Source organism: Trematomus bernacchii, unplaced genomic scaffold (genome assembly GCF_902827165.1).
Source record: "Trematomus bernacchii unplaced genomic scaffold, fTreBer1.1, whole genome shotgun sequence".
In the NCBI taxonomy this organism is placed as follows: domain Eukaryota; kingdom Metazoa; phylum Chordata; class Actinopteri; order Perciformes; family Nototheniidae; genus Trematomus; species Trematomus bernacchii.
Window position 1 is genome coordinate 401,853 of NW_022987542.1, and position 24,655 is coordinate 426,507.

The 24,655-nt window shown below is 43.1% G+C and overlaps 1 protein-coding gene across 1 annotated transcript; it reads left to right on the top strand.

Moving 5' to 3' along the window:
- Positions 1-62: 62 nt before the first annotated feature.
- si:ch73-215d9.1 (dyslexia-associated protein KIAA0319 homolog) lies at positions 63-24,595 on the top strand. Its single transcript, XM_034122563.1, has 16 exons — positions 63-197; positions 1,857-1,906; positions 2,443-2,720; positions 3,093-3,362; positions 3,688-3,835; positions 4,125-4,298; positions 4,579-4,726; positions 5,472-5,620; positions 8,217-8,368; positions 9,412-9,550; positions 10,476-10,635; positions 13,756-13,892; positions 14,342-14,464; positions 20,456-20,546; positions 21,130-21,221; positions 21,650-24,595. Exons 2-16 carry the CDS (start codon positions 1,864-1,866, stop codon positions 21,805-21,807), a joined length of 2,262 nt encoding a protein of 753 aa, XP_033978454.1. The 5' UTR covers positions 63-197; positions 1,857-1,863; the 3' UTR covers positions 21,808-24,595.
- The last annotated feature ends 60 nt before the right edge of the window (positions 24,596-24,655 follow it).

The window sequence follows — 24,655 nt, forward strand, 5'->3', positions numbered from 1 at the left end:
GACCGGATATGGTATATTTCCATATCGCTGACTCGGCACTGTCCGTGTTTTCTCGGCACAGTTTCAGCAGTGAGCGTGGAACCAATTAACCCAACAATAAAGCCATTACACCGAGCCAGTGGGACCATGTGACCGCTGGGCCGGACCGGGAGGGAAGCAGTGGGGAGGACCTGGGGGGATAAGGGAAAAACAAGCAGGTAATTGTATATTTATACCCTTTGTATTTATTTACGTTCAGACGGATGTAAGGTGCAATGATGTGTCGGAGCTGCGGACGGTGTCGCATGATCAAATCCCTTTGATCTTCATCCTGCACGTGAGCTAGCCTAATGCTAGAATCATCTTTATTATCCTCATCCACAGCAGGCAGGGATGGGAGCATGGGCGGTTCTGAGGAGGGGCTTTAACACTGAGCTTGGACCCCCCTGTGACCCCCCTCCAAAAGAATACATCTATGACAATGCAATTTATTTATTTAATGTAAGTGTTGCAGCAAACTCTGTCCGGTAACTGGGCCTGAGTCAACATGTGATTCAATACAGTGACACTGAGTAACTGACGATTCAACATTCAAAGGTTTTATCATCATGTGCTCATGAGCTACAGAGTAGAAATGGAAAGGAAATTCTTCTGACCTGAGCTCCTCCAACAATGCAACTTATATAATAAAATACAGAAATACAAAATAAAAAGTAGTGCAAAAAGTCTATAAACATGTAAATAGAATATGATATGTACAAGAACAGAATATTAAATTAAATAATGTACATTAAGACCAAATTAAATACGGTTTATTGCGGTGATAACTATTTATATAAATGAGTATATTGCAAGATGACAAACAGGAATGTTTATCGGGGCAAGACATTTTGTGACTTAAACAAATACCAACAGACATTAAAGGTCCCATGTCATGCTTTTCCGGTTATTACCCGTCCCTTTGTGTGTTATGAAGGTTTTTCTGCATATAAACGGTCTGCAGAGTCACAAACCCTCAAAGTACACCCTGTAGCGAGTAAAACTCTAACACAGAAAAGACCTGTCTATGCTGCCCCACAACGCCTCGTTGGACATTTCTCTTTTCCCATTGTTTACTTCTTGGGTATAGTGACGTATTTCGGGTATAGTGACGTAACGTTACGTCCGCAGAGTCGTTACGTTTGGACCAATCCGCGGACTTCCTCACACACACACACTCGGCGGGACGTTACGAGGCTCGCTGCTGCGAGGAGCGGGACACTGTGAGCTGGCTCACTGGTGTGGGGTCGGCGAGACAGTGTGAGTTTGGAGAATTGCACAATATACATTTATTTTAGTAGACCTCAACAATGGAATTATGATCAGTAGAAATTGCCATGACATGGGACCTTTAAGAAATGAAATAAAAACAAAGTTTGGCTGCATACATAATGTATTTATCCCCCAAACCGCTTTAATTCCACTTTTTTTTACTCTCACTAAACCATTTTTCTTTTTGTATTTTCTTTTTGTATTACTTTTAATATAGTATATTTTAATATTGGTTAATATTGTCTGCTTATCTGTATTATTGTGTTGCACTGTTGGAGAAGCCTGTGACATAAGATTTTCAACGACATAATGACTCTGTAGCTATGTCAGATTGACAATAAAGAACCTTGAACCTAATGTTTATTTTATGCGCTATAATAATAGATCTAATTATAATATTTATAATAAATATTAATTTTTGGTACCGATTACGTGTAATTGGAGAACTTCCCACGGCACACTGGTTTGTCTCGGGACAGCGGTTGAAAGTCACTGGTTTGAAGAACAAAACTAATGACATTAACATAACAAATAAAAATAACCTTTTACGATGTTTTCTGTTTCAGGCTAACCATGTGGGAAAGAGCGTTTCTGCTGCTGCTTCACTGTGTGGAAGGTACATCATCCTCATCATCATCCTCATCATCATCACCAATAATAATACATTTAATACAAAACGAAGTGAAAGTAGAAAAGTATTCTCATCAAAATATAGTGAAAGTAGCGACAGTAAAAGTAGTCATTGTGCAGATTGGTCCATTTCAGAATAATATATATGATATGTTTTATAATGATTGATCATGAAAGTGTTCTCAAAGCTGGTAAAGGTGCAGCTAGTTTGAAGGACTTTGTATACTGCAGGGTAGCTTGTGGATTTACTCCAGGTGGAACTAAAGTCTGATTTAACACTTGATTATATTTCACATCATTCATCCAGATCTGTGAAGTAACTAAAGGTATTACATACATGTATACATGCACCTCTGAACTGTAGTGGAGTAGAAGTCAAACTTAGCATTAAATGGAAATACTCAAGTAAAGTACAAGTACCTCTAAAGTACATTACCTGAGTAAATGTACTTAGGTACTTCCCACCCTCTGATGGGTCTAATAAAGGAATTCTGATTCTCACAAAGTAACGTTGTGTTGCAGCTGCAGTGGCGTCTGGCTGCTGGCAGGGGGCGACCTTCTCGGAGGCCGTGGTGTCTTCGGCGTCGGAGGGCAGCGGGATCCTGCATGTCCCCGGCGTGGCGTCACTGCCTCAGTGCGTGGCGGCGTGCTGCAAGCTAACGGGCTACGAGCTGGCGTGGCTGTTCGAGGGGCGATGCTACGTCCTGCGCTGCCCGCGGGCCGAGGCCTGCGCCCCCCGAGAGAGACCGGGCGCAGAGTCACGCCTCGCCTTCCTGCGGAGAGAGACCCCGCAGAGCCTGGTGCGTAGCGGCACGTTTCTATAGAGTCCTGGTCGGAACACGGAAAATGTTAAAAACCCCAACGTTTTATGTTAGAAATTACAACAGAGAGTACAGGTATTTGTGATCCTCAGAAATGGACTCAGCATCCTCAATAACCCTCAAAACCACTCCTAAACTTTCCAAATCGACCAATGAAAACTCTTATTATTTCTTTTGCGTGCGTGAATGGCTGGAACTTTTTACGCACTGTCTTTGTCCGGGAACCGACTCTGGTTTTCCAACCTTTATTTAAAAAGTAAAACTCATTGCCTGAAACTCTTCATGCTACTCAACTGAAGATTAAATGTTGGTTCATAGCCTGTCCTAAACTGGACCTCTGACCTCCAACAGGTGCTGCAGTCTCTGGTGAGAGGAGAGCCGTATGGCGGGGACCTGGAGGCCCTGAAGGACCTCGCCCTGTTCCCTGACCTGGAGTATCCAGAGGAGAGCCAGGAGGAGAGGGGAGCCAGGTTCAACCAATCAGAGGCCGGGGATGCTCCAGAGGGGGGGCCGACGGGAAGCAGCGTGGCCCAGATTAAAGCCTCCTCTGAGGGGAACATCATCCAGGGAGACGAGCACAGAACCAGGAGACTGACTGACCCTCCTGCTGCAGAGAACGCTGTGAGTGGGTTATCAGGTTAATCATGTCCCTTCACACAGCCAAGGAAGAGCTAAGCTAAAGGCGGGTGATGTACAAAGCTACTGTAAAACTACTGTTGTTTGAGTCCGACTGAAAAATAACCAACACAGCATTTAGGTGACACAAAATGTATGCAACACAACAAGGTAAATATTAAAATCTGTGTATCCCTAGTGACACGTTCAGGTGGACGAGAGCTTAGTATAAAAACTGGTAGCAAAGGGAAACAGCTAGCGTGGAAAAAGGGTTGCAGAGAAATACCTCGAATGGTCAGGCTGCTTATATCCTTCTTCTTTTTTTGTACAGACTGAAACACAAAGCAGCACTGGTTCAACGTCCCTGCCGCTGTTACTGCTGCAGGGACCCACAGCTGTCTCCACTCAGCACGACCATATAAGGACTTCCACTCCCACCACCACCGCCGCACCTCATTGGCCGGTCAGCACACAGCCAGGTATTCCTACAGGGATGCTCTGTTTTACCACTGTCTGTGCATTTATGATATGTTGTTTATTATTATTTTGGCACATGAACGATACGATAATACTTTTAACGGTCCGATCAAGTCTGAAATGTGACTTGCATCACAGCAGCTCCATGTGTAACATCAACATAGACAAATATCAAGACACAATACATGGAAAACAAACATTTAACATTGAACCACCAGAACTGTTCTGATTCAGAATTAAATAAATAAAATGTAAGGATGATATTAGTTGTGTTTTCTTGATGCTCCACAGACATGCTGAAGGTGCTGCAGTCAGCCAGACCTCCACCCACCTCCACCCAATTCACAAAAAGACCCGTGACCCCTGTCCCCGTGACCCCTGACCCCAGCACCACCTTGACCCCCGGCACCATCCCTCCAACAGTGACCACCCCCAGTGCTACAACCACTGCAGCCACTGAGTCTGGTACATTTATATACTGTATACAGCAGGGAAACACTTCAATGTGCTGCCCATGCAGAAGCTTGTTATTATTAATATTATTATTATTATCATTAATAATAGTTTTATTTATTTAATATATATTTTTTATTATTATTTTATTATTTTCATTATTATTTGTACTTGTATCCTTTGGTTTGTTTTTATAAATGTTTTACACAATTATTATTTATGTATTTCAATACTCTTTAATTATTATTATGTATTATGATGATTATCATTATTATTTAATCCCTTTGTTCAGGGTCAGAGGTCGGCGGGTCAAACCGTGGCCCGCTGGCCGTCGTGGGTCCTGACAGGAAGCTGGTCCTCCCTGTTAGCAGCTTGTTGCTCAACGGCAGCGGCAGCACGGACGACCGCGGCATCGTCAGCTACCACTGGCACGTCGTGAGGTAAGACCATGAACTGTATTTGGTATTATTTGAGATTTTATTCAACTATGGCCCACTACTAAACGTCATCGAGCTTTTAGCTTAGTGGTGGTGATGTGAAGTCATGTGACCGTGCTGTAGTTCCTTTATAGCCCAACATTAGCCACCTTTAGCTTAGCGGTGGTGATGTGAAGTCATGTGACCGTGCTGTAGTTCCTTTATAGCCCAACATTAGCCACCTTTAGCTTAGCGGTGGTGACGTGAAGTCATGTGACCGTGCTGTAGTTCCTTCATAGCCCAACATTAGCCACCTTTAGCTTAGCGGTGGTGACGTGAAGTCATGTGACCGTGCTGTAGTTCCTTTATAGCCCAACGTTAGCCACCTTTAGCTTAGCGGTGGTGACGTGAAGTCATGTGACCGTGCTGTAGTTCCTTTATAGCCCAACATTAGCCGCCTTTAGCTTAGCGGTGGTGATGTGAAGTCATGTGACCGTGCTGTAGTTCCTTTATAGCCCAACATTAGCCGCCTTTAGCTTAGCGGTGGTGACGTGAAGTCATGTGACTGTGCTGTATGTCCTTTATAGACCAACATTAGCCACCTTTAGCTTAGTATGTTTACTACAGCGGTATGAACCCATAGTAATCAGATTCTGCTGTAAACTGGACACAGTGTCAGCAGCTGCAGAAAGTACTTTGAGTTAAAGTAAAATGAATTACTTTTATCAGGTTTTCACTCGGCTTTGTTTTCTCCATCATGTTTTTCCAGCGGCCCCCCAGGGTTAAAGGTTGAGGGTGCAGATCAGGCCGTTGCCACGGTGACGGGACTTCGGGCAGGACGCTACAACTTCACGCTGACGGTGTCCAACCAGCAGGGGGCGACGGACAGTGCTTCACTCACCCTCAGAGTCCAGGGAGGTGAGAGGGGTCACTTTCTTAAAATAAATATATGATATACTGTTTCATTATCATTTATCAGAGTTGATACCAAAAAGCAAAAATCATCAGTCTTTTCTGTTTCATCAACAAAAGATTTTAGTCTTGTAGTTTGGTAAACATTTCAAAGAGGCCCTATTCTGCTTCCCTGTAGTGTGTTCTATAGGTTTTAGTGCATGGTCTGCAAAGGCTAAAATCCCTGTGTTCCCTCCAGAGGGACTTTCTCTCCCACACGCTTTAAAGAGGACTCTTTAAAGTAGAGACACTACATACTGATATACACCTGAACATCAGCAGGAGAGGACTCTTTAAAGTAGAGACACTACATACTGATATACACCTGAACATCAGCAGGAGAGGACTCTTTAAAGTAGAGACACTACATACTGATATACACCTGAACATCAGCAGGAGAGGACTCTTTAAAGTAGAGACACTACATACTGATATACAGCTGAACATCAGCAGGAGAGGACTCTTTAAAGTAGAGACACTACATGCTGATATACACCTGAACATCAGCAGGAGAGGACTCTTTAAAGTAGAGACACTACATACTGATATACACCTGAACATCAGCAGGAGAGGACTCTTTAAAGTAGAGACACTACATACTGATATACACCTGAACATCAGCAGGAGAGGACTCTTTAAAGTAGAGACACTACATACTGATATACACCTGAACATCAGCAGGAGAGGACTCTTTAAAGTAGAGACACTACATACTGATATACACCTGAACATCAGCAGGAGAGGACTCTTTAAAGTAGAGACACTACATACTGATATACACCTGAACATCAGCAGGAGAGGACTCTTTAAAGTAGAGACACTACATACTGATATACACCTGAACATCAGCAGGAGAGGACTCTTTAAAGTAGAGACACTAATACTGATACACCTGAATCAGCAGAGAGGACTCTTTAAGTAGAGACACTACATACTGAAAACCTGAACATCAGCAGGAGAGGACTCTTTAAAGTAGAGACACTACATACTGATATACACCTGAACATCAGCAGGAGAGGACTCTTAAAGTAGAGACACTACATACTGATATACACCTGAACATCAGCAGGAGAGGACTCTTTAAAGTAGAGACACTACATACTGATATACACCTGAACATCAGCAGGAGAGGACTCTTTAAAGTAGAGACACTACATACTGATATACACCTGAACATCAGCAGGAGAGGACTCTTTAAAGTAGAGACACTACATACTGATATACACCTGAACATCAGCAGGAGAGGACTCTTTAAAGTAGAGACACTACATACTGATATACACCTGAACATCAGCAGGAGAGGACTCTTAAAGTAGAGACAACTACATACTGATATACACCTGAACATCAGCAGGAGAGGACTCTTTAAAGTAGAGACACTACATACTGATATACACCTGAACATCAGAGGAGAGGACTCTTTAAAGTAGAGACACTACATACTGATATACACCTGAACATCAGCATAATAGAGCCTCTTTCATTTAATTGTAAAAATATCATTAAAAAGTCATAGCATAGTATGTCGTTAAAGTAAAGTATTAAGGAGTAAGTAAAAGTATAGTTTTTTACGTTCTATAGTGTGTTTTTAAAATGTTACGACAACACGTCCCCCTGTGATGAATGCTCTAAGCCAGCGGTTTTCAAAGTGTGAGGCGCGCCTCCCCTGGGGGGCGCCAGAGAGCTTCAGGGGAGGCGCAGCGTGAGAAAAAAATAAAGAGAAACAATGAAATCTAGCTCGTTAACTTCAGCTAACTTTATGCGAGCGGCAACATGGATCGATTTTTAGTGAAGTTACCTAAAGTGAGAGAGGAGACAGCGTCTGGCCACCCCAGTTGGCAGCTTTGTTTTGAAATAAAAGTTGTGGCTCATCGGACATTTATCAGAGAAAATCCCTGATGTCCGAGTGCAAGTGAATGCAGCACAAGACGCGAGCCTTGTAACCCTGGCGCGAGCGAGGAAATGTGATTGGCGGCGATTTCATTTGAACGGGCGGCAGAAAACGAGAAGCATTCGGACCCAAGTACACGGAAGGAATAAGGTATTTGCGGTCTACAATGACAGAGAAGAGACTGTCAAGTTTGGCTGTGCTCAGCATTGAATCAAAACGCACTAAAGCTTTGGATGTTAATACGTTTGTGAGGCGTTTTGCTGAACAAGATGGTAATCGCCGCATTCAGCTGTAATAGGCATGCCAACTTGATGCTCTGCTCACGGATGACTCGAGCATTAAAAACTGTTAAGATGATGACCTTACGTGTGTACATATATTTTTTTCTTTGTGGGGGTCTGCCCTGAGAAAGTCAAATAAGATGGTGTGTAAAACTACACTGCCCAGACAAAAATAAGTAACCACTTTGATTTAACTAGGCCAGTAGGTAAGGGCATTCCACTGGATAATAATACCCCTGCATTATAGCAACAACAATAATAATAATAATAATAGCAATAATAATTGGGAGGGGGGGCGCGGCTGTTCTTATATTCTCTGAGGGGAGGCTCACCTTCCCACACTTTGAAAACCCCTGCTCTAAGCTGTTCCTGTGATGTTTCCCTGCTGCAGCCAGGACTTCTCCTCCGGTGGTGCACGCCAGCGGCAGCCACTCTCTGACGCTGCCCAACAACTCTCTGGTTCTGCGGGGCTCAGTGAGCGACGCGGACCCCAGCGAGGTGCACTTCCTGTGGGTCAGAGACAGCCAGAGCCCTGCAGCCGGGGTCAGTGGATACCATCAGATTAACGAAAACTAACTGTACTGTTTTTTCACTATACTTTACTATTTACTATTTGACTGTTTTCTGACTGTTTTTCTGTAAAGCTGAAAGGCGCTATATAAATCCAAGTTATTATTATGACTTTTTAATAACATTTTTATCGTATTTCATGTTTTCTTTTTGTAGCAATTTATACTGTATTTTTTAATAACATACTTTACTTCTTTGACATTTTTTCTATATTTTATTTATTACTTTTGAATTACAATTTTACAAGAAACTATTATATTTTTTCTATATATACTATATATCTTTTTACTTTAAAATACCTTTTTAAATCAAATTTGATTTTAAGTTTTTTAACATACTATACTATTACTTCTATGAGACGTACTATACAGATGTCTTTAACGACATACTATAGAATGTTTTTTCATACATTTCTATACTTTTACATTTTTCACGACATCGTATACTGTGGCTGCAGCACCTCTTTTCACCCTCTGTCTGAAACCAGAGCCCAGTCTGCTCTGATTGGTTAGCTGGCCGGCTCTGTTGGGATTGGTCAACCACTTAGAGATGTCCCGCCCCTTAGCCTATCATATACAATGTGTTTGAGCGCTATCCAATAGGAGCGAGTGTTATATAGTGATGTCACCATGTTCCGGAAGTAAACAAAGGAGAGAAAGTCCCTCCCAATCGATGTTAGTCTTGGCAGTTATAAGATTTATATTTTCTTAAAGTATTACTGTGGTGTGGAAATAATCGAATCACTAATTATGTTATGAAACTCTCTCTGAAGGGAACACAGGGATTGTAGCCTCTGCAGACCATTTGCATGCACTAAAACCTATGGAACAAACTACAGGAGAGTGAACACCCCACAAATAGAATTTACACAATATAAAAACGACACAATGTTAGATTTTGCATTGAGATCCTGAACTGAAATCTCTTTTTACGTTTTATTTACATTGGATTACATCAATGATGTCCGGATTGATTTGTATTTAGGACCAATAAGCGAGCTCCCTGTGTGAATGCAGGATGTTCTGTACGGCTCGGAGACGCAGGCCTCCCTGTACCTGGCCAACCTGGTGGAGGGAACCTACCTGTTCCAGCTGAGAGTCAGCGACGCTCAGGGCCGCTCCGGCAGCGCCACCGCCACCGTGGAGGTCCGCCCAGGTGGGTCCTGGTTATCAGTGGGGTGAAGTAACGGAGAGCATTAACTCAAGTAATGTGCCTGTTGCTGTGGTCCTGCTGACGCTCACCTCACTTCTTCTCTGATGGCTCCCACAGGATTGTTGACATCCTCGTGGATTCATCTTCTTAATATAGACACATGCATTTCCAAACATTTGGTCTACCTATGCTGTAAAATGTATTATCTTTTCAATTTACACACGGCATCTATTGCAGTCCGTCCTGGGAGAGGGATCCCTCCTCTCTTGTGAGGTCTCTTTCATTTTCGCATTTAAACTGTGGGTTTTCTTTGGAAGTTTTTCCTTGTCCGATGTGAGGGTCTAAGGACAGAGGGTCTAAGGACAGAGGGTCTAAGGACAGAGGGGGTCGTATTCATATTCTGTACAAACTGTAAAGTCCACTGAGACAAATGTAAGATAATGATATTGGGCTATATAAATAAACATTGATTGATTGAAGTACTGTACTTAGGTACAATGTTGAGGTACTTGTACTGTACTAGAGTATTTTACATTTGATGGTACTTTAACTCCACCACAATTCAGAGGTCAATGGTGTGCTAAAGAACAGAACACACGTGAAGTCAGTTAAGATAAGATAAGATGGACCTTTATTAATCCCAATTCAGTAGTTTAACAGCAACAGGGTAAGAATGAAAAACGGGACAGCACAGATTCACACAGATTAAAGATGAATACAATAACAAATTAAATGATATTGAGTTAAGTAAGTTTAAAATAAGAAATGAATTAAAATGAACATATATACATATTTGGGTCATATATACATATTAGATATATTTACATGTATGTGTGCCGGTAAAAAGTTATTGTGGAAACAGTAACTTCCTGTTAACGAGACCAGGGCTGCTGTCGCACTGAAGTTTGTCCCCGCTGTGTCTCCGTAGAGCCGGGCGGAGGGGAGGAGGTGGAGCTGGAGATGCAGGTAGCGGTTTCTCAGGTGAGCGTGGCTCAGAGGGACAAGCTGGTCCGACAGCTCGCCGCGCTGATCCACGTCCTGGACAGCGACATCCAGGTCCGAGCGCTGCTGGGACACTCGCACCTCAGGTACCAGTCTACTGAACCACTACTTTACTGAACCACCAGTTTACCGAACCACCAGTTTACCGAACCACCAGTTTACCGAACCACCAGTCTACCGAACCACCAGTCTACCGAACCACCAGTCTACCGAACCACCAGTCTACCGAACCACCAGTTTACCGAACCACCAGTTTACCGAACCACCAGTTTACCGAACCACCAGTCTACTGAACCACCAGTTTACTGAACCACCAGTTTACTGAACCACCAGTTTACTGAACCACCAGTCTACTGAACCACCACTTTACTGAACCACCAGTTTACTGAACCACCAGTTTACTGAACCACCAGTCTACTGAACCACCAGTTTACTGAACCACCACTTTACTGAACCACCAGTTAACTGAACCACCAGTTTACTGAACCACCAGTTTACTGAACCACCACTTTACTGAACCACCAGTTTACTGAACCACCAGTTTACTGAACCACCACTTTACTGAACCACCACTTTACTGAACCACCAGTTTACTGAACCACCACTTTACTGAACCACCACTTTACTGAACCACCAGTTTACTGAACCACCAGTTTACTGAACCACCAGTCTACTGAACCACCACTTTACTGAACCACCAGTTTACTGAACCGCCAGTCTACTGAACCGCCAGTCTACTGAACCGCCAGTTTACTGAACCACCAGTTTACTGAACCACCAGTTTACTGAACCACCAGTCTACTGAACCACCACTTTACTGAACCACCAGTCTACTGAACCGCCAGTTTACTGAACCACCAGTCTACTGAACCACCAGTCTACTGAACCACCACTTTACTGAACCGCCAGTTTACTGAACCGCCAGTCTACTGAACCGCCAGTTTACTGAACCACCAGTTTACTGAACCGCCAGTTTACTGAACCACCAGTTTACTGAACCGCCAGTTTACTGAACCGCCAGTTTACTGAACCACCAGTTTACTGAACCACCAGTTTACTGAACCACCAGTCTACTGAACCACCAGTCTACTGAACCACCACTTTACTGAACCGCCACTTTACTGAACCGCCAGTTTACTGAACCGCCAGTCTACTGAACCGCCAGTCTACTGAACCGCCAGTTTACTGAACCGCCAGTTTACTGAACCACCAGTCTACTGAACCGCCAGTTTACTGAACCGCCAGTTTACTGAACCGCCAGTTTACTGAACCGCCAGTCTACTGAACCGCCAGTTTACTGAACCACCACTTTACTGAACCACCAGTTTACTGAACCGCCAGTTTACTGAACCGCCAGTCTACTGAACCGCCAGTTTACTGAACCACCAGTTTACTGAACCACCAGTTTACTGAACCACCAGTCTACTGAACCACCACTTTACTGAACCACCAGTCTACTGAACCGCCAGTTTACTGAACCACCAGTCTACTGAACCACCAGTCTACTGAACCACCACTTTACTGAACCGCCAGTTTACTGAACCGCCAGTCTACTGAACCGCCAGTCTACTGAACCGCCAGTCTACTGAACCACCACTTTACTGAACCACCACTTTACTGAACCACCAGTCTACTGAACCACCAGTTTACTGAACCACCAGTTTACTGAACCACCAGTTTACTGAACCACCACTTTACTGAACCACCACTTTACTGAACCACCACTTTACTGAACCACCAGTCTACTGAACCGCCAGTTTACTGAACCACCAGTTTACTGAACCGCCAGTCTACTGAACCGCCAGTCTACTGAACCGCCAGTTGACTGAACCGCCAGTCTACTGAACCGCCAGTCTACTGAACCGCCAGTTTACTTAATACTCAAATAAAGTCCCTCAAAATTGTACTTAAGTACAGTGCTTGAGTAAATGTACTAGTTACTTTACTCCACTGAGTACGATACGATAATACTTTAATGGTCAGATCAAGTCTGAAATGCTCCTCGCATCACAGCAGCTCCATGTGTAACATCAACCGACACATATCAAGACACAATACATGAAAACAACCCAAACAACAAACGTTTAACATAAGAGCACAATCACTGAGAGAAAACCTGCTCTGATGCGGCTTTCACACCAGCGCTTTTCCCTTTCTAGCTCCTAGCGAGAGCTTTTCTGGTTCAGCTCCGGTTTCCCTTTTCAGCTCCCGCTCTGTTCACACTGCCCAGAGCTGCCGCTGCTGCGTCATGACGTCACAGTTTACGTCGCTGATTTTCTCCCACAACAACAACGGGCCGGGGACTGCGTCGGGTCGATGATCGTGTTGCTTTTAATCATACGAAGCCAGATTAAATTAAATAACGACTTCTCCAACCTTATACTTTTCTATACGTGGTTCATTGTTTATTAATGTGTTTCAGCGGCATTTAGCAACCGCTGCAGTGCTGGCTGCTCTTCCACGGGAGTTTATTCTCCCGTTAGCTCCGGGTTAGCTCACACGGCTCTAAAGTATTCACTGTCTGACTGTCACACAAGCAGCTGATACATATCCCCAGTTCCCTTAAGTGAATGTGTGTCAGTCTGAATTGACGCTGTTTGGTGTCAGTCTGAATTGACGCTGTTTGGCATCACAACGCTGTTATGAAAGTTTCTCTGGTATAACATGGGTGATGTTAGCATAGCAACCGAAGCTAAACTGACTACTTGCTAAGCCGTTTTCTACAGGCACTTTTTACCGGCGTATTTTTCATTATGATTCTACTTGTGATAGTCGGACATGACAACCTGTGCAGCCCATGTATTGATTCCATCCGATAGCTGCTATAATAACAAACAAAACGTCTGCCTGCTCTCCACAATGATCAATAACAGCGAACGGATGGTCAAAGTAAGGTTTCCTGCACGCCTCGACGTAAGAGAGACGTAAGCGACGCCGCGTCATAGCTCCGAAGCTCTTGCCTCTGGACCGACAATTTTTTGGAGCTGGAAGTGAACCGCATTCCGGAGCTATGACGCGCCGCCGCTGCGGTGTGAACAGGAAAAAACGGCGCTTTTCCAGCTCCGAGCAGGAGCTGGAAAAGCGCCGGTGTGAAAGGGGCAAAGAGCCTTCAGCGTGCATTTGATCTGGGTTTTAGCAACAATAGACATTACACAAGTACCTCAGAAGTACAGTGCTTGATGTATTGGTTTCCCCCCCCCGCGCAGCACGGTGTTGCGGCTCTCGGTTCGGGGCCCCCAGGGGCCGGTGTCTGGCTCCAGGCTGGTGTTTCTGCTGAGGAACCAGCTGCTGCGGGAGAAGAGCGACTACCTGCTGTTCAGAGCTCTGAGAGTCGACACCGTCTGTGAGTCAGCAAGAGATCATCCTGTTAAACACTTCATTTACTCTCAAACATCACTCATCTGTTGAGTATTCACCATACATACTTATCTGTTGTATTTGTTTTATGTCCTATATATATGATGCTCTGTTGGAGGAGCCGGGGACTTCAGTTGTTCATAGCCATATCTACACTGTAGCTCATGTGCTAATGACAATAAAGCCTTGAAACTTGAAAGTATTTCTGTGCTGGACCCTGAAGGCAGCATCTCTCTGGTCCAATGGGATTCCTCCATGTGATTTTGGATTATGTCAGAAAATAATCTCTATGTCAATTAAACGTTTCTGATACTTACACGTGTAGTTCAGCAGGATAATCTCCACGTATTAACACCACTTTGTGATTTATAAGAAACTCGCTCTGGGGGGAACACAGAATCACAGCTTCCTGCCCTCTCTCTTTCTGCCGGTCAGTGTGCCTGCTCCGCTGCTCGGGCCACGGTCAGTGTGATCCCATCTCTAAGGACTGTGCCTGCGACCCGTTCTGGACCCAGAACCTGGTTCGTCGATACCTGGGCGACGGAGAGAGCAACTGTGGTAAATACACGCTCTAATTCTTCTGTTTACCAGCTCATAGAGTCCTGCTGTGAACCCGGACATGTTGAATACCCCTACGTTTTATGATATAAATGTATAGTAGGGTCTCCAGCTCATAGAAACAGCTGGATGCTAACCTGCAGATGTTGGGCAATTAGCACGATTGGTATAAATTGCGTTAATTAGCATTATAGCCTACTGTAGCCTACAATAGTTTAAAAATGCATTGGCCGATTTGGGCAGTTTTGGAGTGTTTGTCAGGGTTATTGAGGATGCTGAATTCATTTCTGACATTTTCAAGGCAAGGCAAGGCAAGGCAAGTTTATTTATATAGCACCTTTCAACACAAGGTAATTCAAAGTGCTTTACAAAAATGGAAGACATTTTAAAAATGGCATTTAAAATCAGTCATTAAAAAGGAAAGATAATAAAATAAACATTAAAAGAAAAAATACATGGATAAAAGTTAAAAGTTACAGTGCAGTTTAAGATGTGAATAGTTCAATTAAAAGCAGCGGCAAAAAGAAAAGTCTTCAGCCTGGATTTAAAAGTAGTCAGAGTTGCAGCGGACCTGCAGGTTTCTGGGAGTTTGTTCCAGATATTTGGAGCATAATAACTGAACGCTGCTTCTCCATGTTTAGTTCTGACTCTGGGGACAGAAAGCTGACCAGTCCCTGAAGACCTGAGGGTTCTGGATGGTTCATAATTTAGCAGTAGGTCAGACATGTATTTTGGGCCTAAACCATTCAAAGCTTTATAAACCAGCAACAATATTTTGAAATCTATTCTTTGACACACAGGAAGCCAGTGTAAAGACTTCAGAACAGGAGTGATGTGATCCACTTTCTTAGTGTTAGTGAGGACTCGAGCAGCGGCGTTCTGAATTAGCTGCAGCTTTCTAATAGATTTTTTAGTGAGACCTGTAAAGACACCATTGCAGTAGTCGAGTCTACTGAAGATAAAAGCATGGACAAGTTTTTCCAAATCCTGCTGTGACATTAGTCCTTTAATCCTGGATATGTTCTTTAGGTGATAGTAGGCTGATTTAGTAACTGTTTTAATGTGACTGTTGAAACTCAGGTCAGAGTCCATGACTACACCTAGATTTCTGGCTTTATCTGTTGTTTTGAACATTGCAGACTGAAGCTCAGCGCTAACTTTTATACGTTCTGCCTTGGCTCCAAAAACCATTACCTCAGTTTTATCTTTGTTTAATTGGAGAAAGTTCTGACACATCCAGTCATTGATTTGTTCAATGCACTTACTCAGTGTTTGAATTGGAGCATAATCTCCTGGTGAAATTGTTACGTAAATTTGTGTGTCATCCGCATAGCTATGGTAACTTATTTTGTTGTTTTTCATTATCTGAGCCAGTGGTAGCATGTAGATGTTAAAGAGAAGAGGCCCCAAGATGGAGCCTTGAGGTACCCCACATGTCATATTTGTCAACTCAGATGTGTATTTACCTATAGAAATAAAGTTTTTTCTGTCCTTTAAGTAGGACTCAAACCAATTTAGAACTGTTGCCGAAAGTCCCACCCAGTTTTCTAGTCGGTCTAGTAATATGTTGTGGTCAACAGTGTCAAACGCAGCACTGAGATCTAATAATACTAACACTGAAGTTCTGCCACTGTCTGTGTTTAAGTGGATGTCATTGAAGACCTTTACAAGAGCAGTCTCAGTGCTGTGGTTTGGACGAAATCCTGACTGGAACACATCCAAACAGTTATTTAAATGCAAGAAGTTACTCAACTGTTGAAATACTACTTTTTCAATGATTTTACCTAGAAATGGCAGGTTTGATATTGGCCTGTAATTGTTCATTACTGAGGCATCTAGATTATTCTTTTTTAAGAGCGGTTTAATGACTGCAGTTTTCAGGGCCTCTGGAAAAATACCTGAGTGAAGAGATGTGTTTACTATATGAAGTAGATCTGAGGCCATGCAAGGAAAAACATCTTTGAAAAATCCTGTTGGAATAATATCAAGGCAGCAGGAGGAGGATTTCAGAAGTTGAATAATGTCCTCTAAGTTTTTACCATTAATCTGATGGAATTGTGTCATGGTGTTTGAATTGATATTAGGTGGACATAGGGACAAAACATTTGCTGTACCTGATGTAGAGGCACTGACTGCTTGTCTAATTTTCTGAATTTTGTCAGTGAAGAAGGAGGCAAAATCATTGCACGCCCTGGTGGATAGAAATTCAGAGGCTACTGACACTGGGGGGTTAGTTAGTCTGTCGACGGTAGCAAACAAGGCACGTGCGTTGTTTTTGTTTTTGGTAATGATGTCAGAGAAGAAAGACTGTCGTGCGTTTTTCAATTCCAAATTATAAAGGCCAAGTCTCTCTTTATAGATTTCAAAGTGAACCTGGAGATTTGTTTTTCGCCACCTACGTTCAGCTTTTCGACACTCTCTTTTTTCTGTTCTCACGGTCATGGCCTTTCTCCATGGAGATATTTTCTTGCTAATCACTTCCTTTACCTTAGTTGGAGCAATGGTATCTATAACATTTTTAATTTTTGAATTAAAATGATCTACTAGCTCATTTACTGAGATGTTAGCAGGGGCAAGTGTGGATGAAAAATTATGAGTAAACATTTCCCTAGTATTTTCAGTTAAATATCGCTTTGTGGTTACCTCTTTCTGAACATTTTTGTGAACAGAAATAGAGCTCTCAAAGAAAACACAGGAATGATCAGAGAGTGCAACATCAGTCACCACAACCTTTGAGATATTCAGACCCTTTGAGATAATTAAGTCCAGAGTGTGCCCCTTATTGTGCGTGGGCTCCGCCACATGCTGAGTCAGTCCATAGTTATCAAGAACACAAAACAGTTCTTTAGCCCCTCTGTCCTGGGGGTTGTCAACATGGATGTTAAAATCACCAACAATGACTAAACGGTCAAAGTCAATACACACTATAGACAGCAGTTCAGTAAAATCATCAAAAAAGCTTGCACAGTATTTGGGTGGTCTATAGATATTTAGGAACAGAGCTCGAGAGGAGCATTTCAGCTGAAGGGCCACATATTCAAAAGAAGCAAAGTCCCCATAAGATGTCTTCCTGCATTGAATGGAATCATTGAACAAAATAGCAACTCCACCCCCTTTCTTATGCATTCTTTCCTGACTCATAAAACTAAAGTTGGGAGGGGTTGATTCGATAAGAACAGCTGCACTGTTATTTTGTTCAATCCAAGTTTCCGTTAAAAACATAAAATCGAGATTGTGCTCAGTGATAAAATCATTGATTAAAAATGTTTTTCCTGCCAAAGACCTGACATTTAATAAAGCTAGTTTAAGTTTGTTAAATACACTATCAGTAAAACATTTTGTGACAAGCTGTGGCTGACATGGAATCACTGCTAAATTTGATAACCTCACACAAACGTTTGAGCACTTCCTGTTTCTAAGCTGATTTACCGCTCTTAATCTATTACCTATCAACACAGATATCGGCAAAGCTACTGGCAGGCAGGGCCCCGGCATGTGCTGGAAAGAGTTGAGAGTGCCATATGCCCTTGAGCCTGGACCCAGCACATATCAGTAAAAGTTTGTTGCGTTTTGTACACACACATCCTTATCAGGCTTCGGAGACTGCAGATGCTTTCTTGAAGGGATGGGAGGTGGTTGACATAGGCACAGTGATGAAGACGGGGGAGATGGTGCGCGCCTCTGCTTCGGTGATTTTGGTGGGCGTCGTTGAGGGGCGGGGGTAAAGGACATGCTGCCAACCCTGCATCTCGCCTTCATGCGGTCATCGAACTCCAGGGGGGAGGGCGAGGGTGAAAGGGTGAGCGGAGAGTAGAGAGAGCTGGGAGATGAATGAAGAGTATCCTCCAAGGCGTTGACAGGGGGGGTGACGGGCAGTGGAGACTCCTCCATTTGTGTCATAGGTCTCCCATAATCAGAACATTCCTCAGGCGGGTGCAGTGATACTTCTTCAGGGTTTTCTGCGCAATGTGTTGTGTCTTTCTCCTGTTTTGATTCCTCTTGCCGCTTGTCCTTGGCAGAGGGAACAGATTGCTGACGCAGGCAGTTGAATATGTTAGAGATAAACAATTTCACTCCTGACTTGTTCAGGCAAACTCCATCTGCCTTAAAAAGATGTCTGCGATCCCAGAAAAAGTTAAAATTGTCAATAAAATGGACAGAATGGTCAGTGCAGGCAGCTGAAAGCCACATGTTCAATGCAAACAGTCTGCTGAATCTCTCCACTCCTCTTCTGACTGGCGGTAGAGGGCCACTGATGAACACCTCCGCATTTAGAGAGCTGACAGTTTCCAACAGACATTTAAAGTCTTCTTTCAGCGCTTCTGACTGTTGTTTCACAACATCATTTGTTCCAATATGTAGTACCACATTCTTCACAGTCGGATGTTCAGCCCCAATATGCAGGATCTTCTCAGCCAAGTCGGAGACCATATCCTTGGGAAAACAGAGTACTTTGGTGTTGTTCTTACTACACAGACCTTTTACATCTCTTACAGCAGAATCACCCACAATCAGAGTTTCAGGCCCAGCCGTTAGCTTTCCCTCTAGCCTTTTACTTTTGGAGTAGCTATTGGTCCTTACCCTGCTGTGTGAAGAGGACGGGTTATCCAGGTCATCAGAAAGAGATCTCCGGTTCTCGGTCAGCGGAGCGTATCTGTTCTGGATTGGCACACTTGGTGGTTTAGGAGGATTGTTTGTAGTTCTCCCTTTAGCAGCTGTCCACGGCTGTTTCCTAGTATGAATAGGGGTTGAAGAGGCGCTCTTCCTGGGTGATAACAATGCAGGCCAGCCGGTCGCATCACAGATTTCAGAGCGCTGGGCTCTGCCTGTTATTCGTCCTCCCAAATCCCATGGAAATGATTTACTCTTAGGCTTTGCACCCAGAGAGTTCCAGGGAGGACTACCACTTGTAGATTTATTACCCAGTACACAGCCCTCCTGTTCCTTGGAAACCTTGTAGCTGCTAACTAGCTGTGAGTTAGCATACCCTTTTCCATTATCTTGCAACACTGGTAAAGTGGTGTTATTCCCACAACATAGTCCATTCACTTCCACGTTAACTTCCAACCGTTGCATTTTCATTTCCAACACAGCCATCTTCTGTTGAAGTTTGTGGAAGTCATCTGTAGAGAACGGAGGCATTTTGCTACCAACTAGCTTAAGCTAAATAGCATGCAGTAGCCTACCAGGCTTTAGCTGTTGCTAGGCCACGCTACTGTAAGACTGAGGTCGTCGTAAAAATGTTGAAATATGGCTGAAACCCTCCGTCTATTTACGATGAATAACTGTCCCAGTGATAAGTTAATGTCCAGGAGCCGCTGCTCGAAGTTTTCAGAGAATAAGAATAGGAAAATCAGCATAAAAAGTAAGCAGAGGCAAGAGCAAGCAGAAAAGCGTCTGCACTGTAAGAAAGATAACAGTAGTTTTCAGGATCAGAAAGGTCAGTTTCAACCAGAAAGGGGTCATATCTGTACTCTCTGTGGACTGATTCTGACTACCATGAGTAGAGTTGGACCATTGGATATAGAGAGCACAATATGAACATTGTTATCTCTACTGTGGACACTTTATTTTCAATTAAATAAGCAATCTGTTAAATCCAGATCATCCAGAGTCCCCTAAATCTTCCAAATCGACCCAAAATGTATTAAAATTAGCCCACAGAGAGTACAGATATGTCAACATTCTGTTTAACACTGTGATTGTTGATCCTGAAAATGTCAGAAATGGGTCGATTTGGAAGATTTAGGGGACTCTGGATCATCTGGAGTGGGTATTTATTTGAAGATAAATTGTCCAAAGTATAGGGTATTATTTTCATCTTGGTCTCTCTATATCCAATGGTCCAACACTACTCATGGTAGTCAAAATCAGTCCACAGAGTACAGATCATCCAAATCACTTTCTGGTCCTCACTAACCCCCAACACCACTCCTAAACCGTCCAAAGCCATTTCCCCCGGTGATGTAATGTTGCCTCTCCTCCTGGCAGAGTGGAGGGTGCTGTACGTCATCCTGACCAGCTTCATGCTCATGGTCTTCATCGTCTCCGTCAGCTGGACTTTCATCTGCTGCTGCAGGAGGTACACACACACACACACACACACTGATCACACACACCTGCTACCCTGTGTTGCTGACAGGTGTCGTGTGAAATGATCATTTAAAACATATAGTCTTATACGCTGATTGCCTTTTACTCTGTTAAATAGTATTTTTAGTCTTGTATGTGTTTAACAGAGACATATGTTAAGGATTTATATTTCAGGAGGGCAAATGAAGTTAAAGGTGGATTTGTAAATGGTTAAGGACTGAGGGTTTAATGATGGGATGTAGGACCAGTTGAATATATAGAGAGACTGTTGGCAGAACTTCTTTATCCTCTGAGGATGAAGTGACGTTGCTGTCAGAAACAATGCCCGACTGTTTTGGACGTAATACGGTCTTTGTTTACATTAGCATCGCTAGCACTCGGAGCTAACCTGTACTGGAGAGAGTATGTGTAAAGAAGCAGGAAATAAAAAGGAACTCACCTTGTGGTAAACCTGAGAGAGAGAGAGAAATCTGAGACCTATAATATATGCCTACAAATAGCATGATGGGAGACCTTTAACTGGTGGTGCAAGTGAAGAGAGTTGAGATGAAGCTTCTGTGTTTTCTGATCAGGAGGAGACAGAAGGGACCGAGGAGGAAAACCAAATACACCATCCTGGACAACATGGATGAGCAGGAGAGGCTGGAGCTCAGACCCAAATTCAGTGAGTCCCTTCAGAGTGAGAACCTGATGCATGCTGGGAGATTACTGCAGCGGTCAAAAAAGCACTATAAAAAAGTTAAAGTAGTGACAGTAAAAGTAGTCATTGTGCAGATTGGTCCATTTCAGAATAATATATATGATATGTTTTATAATGATTGATCATGAAAGTGTTCTCAAAGCTGGTAAAGGTGCAGCTAGTTTGAATGACTTTGTATACTGCAGGGTAGCTTGTGGATTTACTCCAGGTGGAACTAAAGTCTGATTTAACACTTGATTATATTTCACATCATTCATCCACATCTGTAAAGTAACTAAAGGTATTAAATACATGTAGTGGAGGAAAAGTACACCATGTACCTCTGAACTGTAGTGGAGTAGCAGTACAGAGTAGCATAAAATGGAATGATGAAACATCTCCCCTCTCTGCAGGTATCAAACACCGCAGCACGGAGCACAACTCCAGCCTCATGATGTCCGAGTCGGAGCTGGACAGCGACCAGGACACCATCTTCAGCCGAGAGCGACCCGTCCGCAGCAGGAACCGGACCAGCGCCAGCGCCGCGCGCAACGGCAACGCCTTTGGGTGACGGACAGCTGACCTCCTGGTGACGAAACGGGACTCGTCTGTGATGTTTGCACTCTTGGCAGGCAGGGAGAGACCACGGATGTTTAATAAGAACTGGATACAGCCTGTTCTTTCCTGTGAGAGCTGCTCATTGGTGCATGAGGACAAAATGGCCTGACATTCACTAGAGCAAAACGTCACAGATTACCCATCATGCCTTGCTGTGAGAGCAGAAGTACCTGTATGTAGCTCATAGAGCGCAGTTGAGTTTCCGCTTAAGCCCCGCCTCCTGCCACTAAGCCCCGCCCCCTGTAATTAAGCCCCCTCAGCTCAGTAGAATGAATGGAGAGAGAAAATAAATCTGGATTCGGCTTTTAGTGCATTTTTAAACTTTAAGGACCTAATGATTCTAATCAGGGCTATCAAATATTTCATACTGGGTAGTTTATTTAGTTTAAAAAACAATTACCCGCTGATTTACAGACGTCTCTTTCTCCCTGTTAGTCAATGGGAAAAAGTATTTCTGGGCCCAGTGACGTCACGGACTGATACGGAGGTTGTAGTACCGCTGTTTGGACACTACGAATATTTTCCTCAGAGTCCGGAGCACTTCCTGGGGGCTTGGGCGAGAGATTTAACTTCTTACAGTTCAAAGGACCCCTTTTTGTAAGGTCAGTTGAATGAACCAGTGTCCCATTTCAGGACTTAATGCCTGGAGGAAAAACCTGCGACTCCTTACGAAGAATAACACGGGTTTGAAACTTCCACATTTTGTCCAAAATAAATGTGGAAGATGCTTTACAAGAAGACAACCTCAAGGGCCTGTGTCTTGAAATGAAGACATTTAAAGAAGAATCAGACATTTTGGGAAATCGTCCCAAGGGTCAGAAGGGGAGGTTGTACAGAGAGAGTACCAGGATGTGTTAGCCTAGCTTAGCACAACTTCTGCAAGCTAAGGGGCAACTGCTATCCAAGCTTCAACAAAAGAGAAAACCTGTGAGCTACAACTAACAATTATTTTTATTGGCAATTTCTCTATCAGTTATTCATTCTATTAGATGTCATGAAATGGAGGGTTTCCTAAAGCCCATAATGACATCCTCAAATGTTTGATTTTGTCCACAAATCCCACAAATATCTGTCATAGGGGGAAATATATTTACATTTTAGAAGTTAGATTGATTCATCGATTAACTAAAAAGTTGGCGATTTATTTAATAATAATGAACAACTCTTCAGCCTATCGAATAATCTTTTCAGCTGCACACTTAAGATCTCCAAGTCTGATTTGCACGTTGTGTCTTGTTAGCCATAAGCTAGTCACCAATCTATCCAAATGTCCTCCAACTGCTAGCCAGCTGGACCAAGATGCTAACTGGTCTGGAAGCTAATTCAATGAATGGCTTTATCTCAAAGTTTAAAAATCTGCTTTGGCAGGCCGCTTGTTCAAGACAAAAATAAACTTGACTTCATTTCAATCCTTACCTTTACAAAGTCCACAATGTGTTTAGCCTAGCTCAACCTCAAAACAGAAACGATCCACTTTCCAACAACTCCAAATCTGTCTGATTTACATTTAGTATCTTGATACCTAACAAGCGGGTTCATTAAAGAGTAATTTTGGTTTATTAAAGCCCTGATTTGAAGGTGACATTAAGCTATCTCTAAGGTAACAGACCTGAAAGCTAACTGTAACTAAAGGTAATGCTATCCAAAGCAGAGACACAGTATTTATTGAGGTTAAACCCTCTGCTAACCCATCAGCTTACCAAACACACCAAACAATGGGTACTTCATGGTATTGTCATAATGAACATGTGTAGCCTAGTTTAGCAGGAAGAAAACTGCTAGCCACGAACTTCCAAACAGAAATGATCCACCTTCCACCAACTCACCTTTCTGATTGACATGTTGTTTCTTGCTAGCCAACAAGACAGTTTATCCAAGAGTAGATTGCCTAATGAGAACCAGCAATCATCATCTATGAGCCAACTTTAAGCTAACTCTAGCTTAACTATGCTAATTAGTGAACCCAAAGAGCTGAACCTAAACAAATAATCTTAGCTAAGGGGAACTAGAATTGAAATACCAAAAAGCTAAATCTGAGTTTATAAACTTCAACACTAAGCTAATCATATTCCTTTAACCAATGTTAGTCTTAAATACTTGTTAGCTACAAACACAACCATCCAGTGTCTCTGCTAAAACATGAGCTGGTCATACATTTCAAGGTCTTAACCTAAATGGGGGTCCAGTCCAGGACACAGTTAGCCTAGCTTAGCACAAAGCCGAGAAGCAGGGTAAAACTGTTCGCCTGGCAGACAGTGGCTAGCTTGTTAGCTTGCTAGTTACAACATGTACAGTCCAATCAGTTTTGGAGTTGTGCAAAAGTGAAGGCTGTTCAATCCTGTTCTTTGTTGCTTGTTCAGTGTTGTTTAGTAACAACACGTTGGATTAAGGCACTGACTGATGAAGCTATGAAGCTTAATTCCTCCTTAATTCTCCAAAGATTGTACAGGAGTAAACGAGCTGACGTCACTGGTGGGCTGAACACGGGCAGCGGCAACGACCATACTGTTCAAAATGGATGGTGAACAAGCTAATAGCAGATGATCTCCATGGCCGTGGAGTCATCTGATGTAGAAGGATGTACAGATGGATGATAGAGGAGCAGACTATCTTGACACAGAATCCCTGTGTTCAGCATGTGCTTTACCGAGCCTGTTTATAACCTGTAGGCTACACACTATGTTATTTTCACTTCATTTGTTCTGTTAATCTGACCTGAGAAGTTTATAAAAACATCCCTTGGACTGTATGATTACTGACTTGAACTAACCAGACACTTTCGTCATTCATCGATTTACGGC